This window comes from Berghia stephanieae, chromosome 9, assembly GCF_034508935.2.
Source record: "Berghia stephanieae isolate SIO BIC M18660-M18661 chromosome 9, UCSD_Bste_1.3, whole genome shotgun sequence".
In the NCBI taxonomy this organism is placed as follows: domain Eukaryota; kingdom Metazoa; phylum Mollusca; class Gastropoda; order Nudibranchia; family Aeolidiidae; genus Berghia; species Berghia stephanieae.
Window position 1 is genome coordinate 13,593,032 of NC_088368.1, and position 8,813 is coordinate 13,601,844.

Genomic DNA, 8,813 nt, shown 5'->3' on the forward strand with positions numbered 1-8,813 from the left:
AAACGCACCGCTCTTTGTCTGCTTGTATCTCCGATGTTCTTTATTGGATTTTGTCACTTTCAAAACACAAATAAAATAAATCCTTATACGTAGACTGTCAAAATATTATGAATATGAATTGAGAAATAAAAAAGATACAGTGATTTTTCAAAATCAGAGAAAAATGACTCAATATTGCAGAGAGTAAAATGGCCACGATCTTAACATTTGTTGCCATTTTAAGCAAACATTAATTATGTCACCAAAACATTATATTCATCATAATTCTCCTCATCATTGAGAAATTTTCTATGTAGCACACTCACATACATATACTGACTGGTCCAACGATTACCAAGTCAACTTTAAGTGGTCAATCTGGGTGGGGTTCATGACCTCCCATAGTTGGCAGGGAGGTACATACTGTCTTCCATTCCCCTATATCTGTTTTCCAACTTGCTTTCTGTCTTTGTCTTGGAATGAGATTACTTGGTTTTGTCCTGGTCCTGGCCAGATGCCCGGCTGAGAGGGAAACAGTCAAATGTATAGTTAGTTTTGGGAGATGAATTTTTTTCTTGTTAATCATCTCTGTTACGCACTGTATTGATTTTTCTTTATATTATATATGATTTGTAAAACATTTGAGTGTGTTCCTCTTAGCGGGGACCTGTGCTTGTCGTCTGGATGAGACTTTTAGTGATCTCAAACTAAGTACTTTGATGATGTGCATTTGGAACCTACACCTGTTTCTTATTTGAACCAATTCCCTTTTATTTTGTCTTACCTTTTCTTGGGTTCTTTAATTGTAATTCTAGAACTTTTTACTATCCCATTTTCTTCCTTTTTACTGGTGATGATATGACCTTAACGTCTTGCAAGTGCCTTAAAACCCTTAAAAAACATAAGTGGTCAATACCACCGCCGTTCTCTTTAATGATGCAACGTAGTCTCCTTTTCCAACTTGAAATAAATGCACTTCCAAATTTCCTCCTCCCAGTAAAAAATAATTCATTCTCTCAAGGTTTCTTTTGTGAATGCATATCTTTGTCCACTATAAACATCTGTAACCGGCATTGTAAACGGGAAACTAATAAAAATCCCCTATGGTTTGAAAAATAACGTTTGAAATGGTTGGATTGAGAATAGCTTTGTTTGTTTTGATGGCATACAGCAAAAAAAAAAAAAAAAAAAGAGATCTGCTTCTGCCTAAGACAGTTTCCTTTTTCAATGGTTCAAATAGTGCAGAATAGTTCATTGTGGTTTTGACAGTTATAACTGAGATTCCCAGGCATAACAACACGTCTCTTCTTTAAAGAATTACAATGCGCAAATACCACAATAATTTACGTCATCTTTCCGCCGATATCGACATTTTTAGACGGTGTTACAAGATTTTATACATCTAAAATAACGCTCATCCAATTATTTTTATACTTTGCAATTCTATTAACAAAGAATAGATAGATCTAATAGTTGTATTTGGAAAAGACGTCCTTATAACTTTTTACAATAGAAAGAAATAAACAGCGGCGCGGGTTGTCGTTTTTTGTTTTGTTTTGTTTTGTTTTTTTTTTTGTTTTTTGTTTTTTGTTTTTTGTTTCTTTGTTTTTTAGATGTGACCATCTAATATCAACTCTAATGCACTTTTGGTACTTAAATTGCAAATTTTTAATTTTTAGAGGCAGTATATCGCCACCTATCAATAACTTCCCCCCCCCCCCCCCCCCCCACGAACGGATTTTGATGGAGTTTTTATATGATAATTAGCATAAAATGTGCAACCAAATATGTTAACTTTAGCTTGGTACCAATTTCTTCCGGTTACTCTTTTCTTTTTTAGTTTAAATTTACTGGATTCTATTTTTTATGAGCGTTTATATCGTGCAATATCCACTAAACGTGTTCAAAGCGCCTTACAAAGGGTCTCTGGCCAACAGCAACACGTAACAAAAGGACGAGACATGACGCCTGTTGGGCGATAATACACATTGTACGATAGAGACAACGCCAGATACTCATTTTACACCTGAGTACTGTGAGAGAATGTGAGTAAAGTGTCTTTTCCAAGGACTCAACTATGCGCCGAGCGAGGCTCGAACCCAAGCAAATTGCATATTATGATAACCATTATTTTGATGATTATGAAGATAATACCAACAATAGTGACAATAATAATTGATTGAACTATCATAATTATAATAATGAGTAAGGTGTATTGATTTTAAATAGTAAATTGTCATGAATTCGCCATACTCAATGCTCTTTACAAAGCTTCATTTATGTTCCTCAGCAAGCTTTATGGAATCAAATTTCTGAATAACACATTATAAGTCATCTCCTATTGGGTGTTTTATTCATTTTTCCCAAATACGTACCACTTATGGAGCAACTTGCCTGGTGAGCTATAATGAGACATTTAAAGATGCTCTACACTATCAGGAAGGTACATCAACATTATTGCACAGTCTGACTGAGTCAATTCTCTAAACAAGAAGAAGAAGAGGAAGAAGTAGATTTTATACAAATACTTAAGATATCTAAGTCCATATTCTCATCTGGGTCAAGTGAGGCCATTGTATACCGTGACACATTGCTACAGACAGAATTTTAAGATTGATGTCACCCATTTAGTATTGACAATGTTCAACTGCTCTTGAGTTTTTTTACAAGATGAGATATCGAACCACTGAGCCACTAACACCACACAAGCCTTTGAACATTCTTTTTTCTTATTCCTCCAGATGAAATACGGCACTTTATATAAAACGATGTATGGCACGGATGGGCCTCTATACATTGAACTAAAGGATTTGGCAACTGTTGTTTATGTTCTTAACAACACGAGTGGATTCATGGCTTTTGGAGCTCTCATGATGCTATTTAAAAGTGTCACGTAAGTTAACACTAACTAGATGGATGAATAGGATAGTATAGTATTAGTATAGGTAAATGGGCAGTGTGGCTCAGTTGTATGGTCTTTGCCTCATACCCAAAAGGGACTGAGCTGTGTTGGACGATTAAAGAAAGCGATGCAGTAGGACAACAGGACTACGGTCGAAAAAGCAGGCAGATTAGAAGTATACAGCAATATTACAGCAGTATGTACAGTAGTAACATGTACGGAAAGGTCGACTGCAAAATATAATATTTAGATATATATTTTTTTTTTGGTTACATTAAATTTTGTAGGCGTAATAAAATACATGGATTGTAATTAATATGCTAACAAAGATGGAGTGTCTCCACATATGTCAATCAAATCATAATCACATGGAAGTATAGAAAGAAAAATAAACAAAAGTAGTACGTTAAAACATGATTATTACTCATTAGACATGGAAGTAAATATCCATTAAATGACAGACTTTAGCATGAAATATGAATAGAACATAATGGAATGATAATACACAAGTATATCTCTGAGAACAAAATGGGGCTACAAATCTAAGACAATTTAAACACAATCATAATAACTAAAATTGCAAATAAAAAAACTTACATCACTGGTGCGTTCAGTCGAATGGGTAACCCGGACAATCCAGTTTAGAAAATACGGTTGGCTACAACCCGAAACTTTCAAGAATATATACAAATAATACTGTAATGCAAAAGATGTGTTAAAATATTCAGTTAAAACAGTATAGTCGTAAGGTGTGAAGTGGGTAAGAACCTTCACTCTTAACGTATGAAAAGAAACTTACCAAGAATGTTGAATGATTCTACTTATGCTCATAAAGGCGCAAAAATCTTACAGTTGTTCACATTATAAATAACAATAACAATGACGACAGTGGACATAATTATAAATAACAGCAAATGATGAAAATAAAATAAAGAGTGAAAACTGACAAAGAGTGACAACTCAGCACCAAACAATACTAAACAATCAATAATAAACAATTCTGGTCTAACCAGAACAATTGTGCTTGCAACACATGCAACAGTTATTTTGACAATTATTCTTGGTGTGTGGCCAATGGAATTCACTGAGCTGAGAATAGTCTATTTGAGTGTTTGAATTGTCACACCCCAACTTTCATTTATTTTCAGCCATTTCCAACCATTTTAATCCTCAAGTTTGTCTGGAAAATGATCTTGGGTATGAAATAATTGTTGTCAATTTATTACTGTCTCATGTCCTTTGTTGATTAAATGGTTGCCATGTTAACCATTTTCATCCGTATTATTATGAACGGGTAACTCTTCTTGTCATTTAATGTAAATGTTGCTGCTTGAGGCTCGAAGAAATAAATAATAATGTGAAATTGAATGTAAGCTTCAATTTAATTACAAAAACAGATCAAATGAACGTTTCAGGTTTCCCCTTTATCAACAAAACAGGATGAATGAAACACCACAGATGGATGAGATGATGTGGTAGTGGTGTAGTTAAGATGTGGTGTTTCATTCATCCTGTTTTGTTGATAAAGGGAACCCGAAACGTTCATTTGATCTGTTTTTGTAATTAAATTGAAGCTTACATTCAATTTCACATTATTATTTACTTGTCATTTTTATGATAATCATTCTCACGACTGTAACTGCTCTATCTACAGGCACATAGAGAGAATAAGTATAATGCTCAAGTTGATTGTCCACGTCTTCTACATTGCCATCTTTCCAGCTTTGTGTGCCGTTATTCTAGCTATGGTCCTGTTTTTATCATTTTCAACAGAGTAAGTAACTCATCGCTTTATACAAATTAATATTATACATTTTCTAATCTTAAATGAGGCTCAAAGCCTTAGTCCTGAATTATGTCAAATGCCAAACAATAATTTTCTATATTCTATATTCATCTTCCTGAATAAATTATATTAATTTATTTTCATATTTTTGTCTATAGATTCAATTTTCAGCTTCGGGTTCACCCAGACATAATACCATTTAAGCCTTTGAGTCACATATTTAGTTTTCTCCCTCAGTACATAATGAAGTCAAATTTACTGAGACTATTTTATGACAAAAAAAAAAACGATTAAGATTTTCATGAGAAGAAAAGTATTGAGACTATTTTACGAAGACAAAACTAGTGAGACTTTAGAAAGACAAAACAATTGACTACTGAGACTATGTTATGACGACAAATTATTGAGACTATTTTAAGAGGACAAATGTACTGAGACTATTTTATGTCGTTAAAACTACTGAGATTATTTTTACGAAAATGCAGCTACTGAGACTATATAAAGACAAAACTACTGAGAGTAATTATTTTACGAAGACAAAGCTACTGAGACTTTATGAAACCTTTATTCACGTTTTTAATTAAGGTCACATGTGATTTGTTTTACCATTACAATATCACAAGAAATAAAAGTTTGAGGGACTTGGGCATCAATTTAGTTTTTCGACCAAAGAAAATAATCAGAAGAAAGTCTAAATGCATAAATATTAAATCATAAATATACAGAGATGTCTACTTAAATTTGACTCACAGACGTCACTCGCGGAATTTCAAAACTGAAACCAGAATTTCCGCAAATAAAACTTAAGACTATACGATATGTAAATACAATGTCAAATACCTCTTCAAATCTCCTTTTTTTTTAAATAAAATAAAATAAAGCTTCAAAACAGAAGTGCCATATCTTTATCAAAACTATAAAAAAGGAATAGTAGCATAGGTGTTGAGTGGTTACCATGGTTGTTGTAGTGATGGTAATGATGATGATTTGGTGGTGGTTGTAGTATTAGTCGTTATGATGATGTGGTGGTCGTGGTTGTAGTGGTACTGGCAGTGATGATGATGGTTGTAAAAGTAGTGGTATTGATGATATGGTAGTGGTTGTATTAGTAATGGTCGTGGTGGTAGTGATAATGATGATGGTGAGCTTTTTCTTGGACATAAAACTTCACCGGAATTTGACAGGAGTTGTTCGTAACCCAGAAGTTTTTACTCCTGACCAGAAACACAAGTCGGACTTAGTGTTGAGAAAGATTTCATTAAATCCTATTTTTTGTTAATACTGGTTTCCGTGTATGGTGCCGGTTTTCCATTTTATGTCGGGTAAATTTGCGTCATCACCTATCCAGATGATTAATGAAGCAAACCTATCTGACAGCTTCTTGATGTTGTAACATAAGATGTTAGTAGCTATTGGGTTGCGACCCGGTGGTCTCTAAAACGATCCAATAATTATGGGTGTGTTAAACAAGTGCTTTCACGCGAGCTGCAAGAAATTTGGACTTGAAGTCCATATTGTTAATTTTAGAGCTGTTAAAGTTGATTTACTAACCAGCATGACACTGCCATACTCATCACTTCTATAAATGGCATATCCCAATGATTTTATATTTAGATGTGTAAATAATAGCCAAAATAGTAAATTTTCCGACAAGATGCTCTACTCTAGAACACTTCCTTACAAACGGCCCAGGTCTCTTTCTTTTTCTTTTTTTTCTTTTTTTTTCCTTCTTTTTCTTTTTTTTTTTTTTTTTTTTTTTTCTTTTTTTTTGTGCTATGAATTTTCACTATCATGACAGATCGGTTTTGTTGATTACTTATTCAACTGGCTGTTATTTCAGCTTCTAACAATTTCATTCTGGGTGGGGTTCCTGACCTCCCATAGTGGGCAGGGAGGTACTTACCCCAGATAAAGTAACTTACCGCGTCTTCTACCCCCCCCCCCCCCCCCCTGTATCTGTTTTCCAACATGCTTTCTCTCTTTGTCTTGGAATGAGATTACTTGGTTTTGTCCTAGCTGGGAGGGAAACAGTCAAATTTATAGTTAGAATTTTGAGAGATTATTTTTTATTCTTTTATTATTATTATTATTATTATTATTATTATTATTATTATTATTATTTATTATTATTATTATATTATTATTATTATATTATTATTTCATTATATTATATATAATTATTATTATTTATATTATATTTATTATTATTATTATTATAGGTGACTTGTAAACATTTGAGTGTATTCCTCTATGTGGAAACCTGTGCTTGTGTCAGGATGAGACTTTTAGGTGATCTCAAACTAAGAACTTTGATAGTATGCTCTTGGAATCTACATCTGTTCCCTATTTGAACCAATTCCCCTTCATCTTACTTTTTCTTGAGTGTCTATTATCCCATTTTCTTCATTTTTACTGGCGCTTATATGACCTCAATTTGTTTCAAGCGCGTAAAACCCTTAAAAACAAATTATACAAACAAATCATAACATTTTCATTACATGTGTCAATTATCATTTAAAAGATCCTTAATTCCCCTGCTATTTGGCATAAGATATTCATGAATTTGTAACGGTTTCATCACTCAATGAGAGTTAATCCCCTTATGTTAGCCATCTCATGCAGGAACATGTGAAAAGTAGGATTAGCCTTTGAATTAGGTCAAACGAGTTAAGATGATTTGTGACAAAAAAGGAGTAATCTTCACTAATTGTTTCTTTTCATTTGGTGCAAACAAAAAACACATTGCCATACTATTGATGTCATTGATCACATGTATATATTTTTCGAATCCTACAGGGCATATCAAGTGTCTTCATTTAAAACGTCGTTGTACAGCATCATGCAATATATCCTTAGTCCTAACAAAGTATATACTTCCCAGTTAGTCTCAGGAAAGGTCTTTGACGTGATCATGTGGGTAGCCTTCTTTATTATTATTAGTAATGGATTCATTGTGGCTCTCAATGAAGATTATTCCGTTCTCGTGATGAAAGCAATACAAAAAGGTATAGCACCAGTCGTGTGTTTGACTTTTATTTATTTATTTGTGATTTTAGATTGGCTATGTGCTTGTAAATTGGATGATAAGCAGTAGGTGTAGTAGTAGTAGTAGTTGTAGTAGTAGTAGTAGTAGTAGTAGTAGTAGTAGTAGTAGTAGTAGTAGTAGTAGTAGTAGTAGTAGTAGTGGTGTGGTGGGTGGTAGTAGTAGTAGTAGTAGTACATGTAGTATAGTAGTAGTAGTAGTAGTAGTAGTAGTAGTAGTAGTAGTAGTAGTAGTCGTAGTAGTAGTAGTAGTAGTAGTAGTAGTAGTAGTAGTAGTAGTAGTAGTAGTAGTAGTAGCAGTAGCAGCAGCAGCAGCAGCAGCTCAAAAATACTTGAGTCTAACAAGTGGATGTCATTGACGGCTGCTTGAGAGAAATATTAGCTGACTATCCAAGATGGAGAAATTCTGTCCACAGATTATTTGCCTCCTAATATGAGAGACAGAAGGTCATGATTGACATTCATTGCATTTTGATTGGTTTGCAAATGTGGAACTAGAGAGAAAAAATATATGCGATTGAAATTACCAGCCGAAAGCATCTCTTAATTCTTCCCAATATGTTCCACCTGCAATGCCCACCTCCACTCATGAAGATTTTGACATGAACAATAACATTAAGTTGAACAATCAGCAGTGATCTAGAAGCTCTGAAATAAATCTATAATGGGTGCAGGTGTAACTTCCTGCAGTAAATTGTTCCAACCTGCGATGGGTCTTGTGTAAAATGAGATTTTTATGAGGTCTTTGGTGGATGTCAGGGGAATGAAACTGTCCATGTGGGAAGTCCTAGTTGTTTGTATCGGTATTTGGAGATCATGAGTTGAAATAGACACTATGTTGTTCTTTACCTTTTACATCATGGTCAGGCATGCTGCTTTCCTCTTAGTTTGGAGCGAGATTCCATTTCAGGTGATCAATCATGCTGCTCACACTCAATGTTTTCTCATAATTTCTCATAACAAAACTAGCGGGTGGTCTCTGTACTGCCTCTAGTTTCAACAAGGCGTTTTGTGTATGGGTCCCAAAAAGGGCATACGTATTCAATTTGTGGTCGAACTAATGACTTTTGTAAGCTCGTCATTATAGGCTTGTTGATTTAATCT

General features: G+C 34.0%; 1 protein-coding gene across 1 annotated transcript in view; it reads left to right on the forward strand.

Annotated features, from left to right (window-relative positions):
* LOC144979723 (uncharacterized) overlaps positions 1-7,801 on the forward strand; it is a 122,812-nt gene extending 115,011 nt beyond the window's left edge. Inside the window, exons 44-46 of the mRNA XM_078926677.1 lie at positions 2,721-2,872; positions 4,536-4,655; positions 7,464-7,801. Of these exons, the coding sequence (XP_078782803.1) occupies positions 2,721-2,872; positions 4,536-4,655; positions 7,464-7,761 (570 nt within the window). The 3' untranslated portion in view covers positions 7,762-7,801. The remainder of the gene's footprint in view (positions 1-2,720; positions 2,873-4,535; positions 4,656-7,463) is intronic.
* The last annotated feature ends 1,012 nt before the right edge of the window (positions 7,802-8,813 follow it).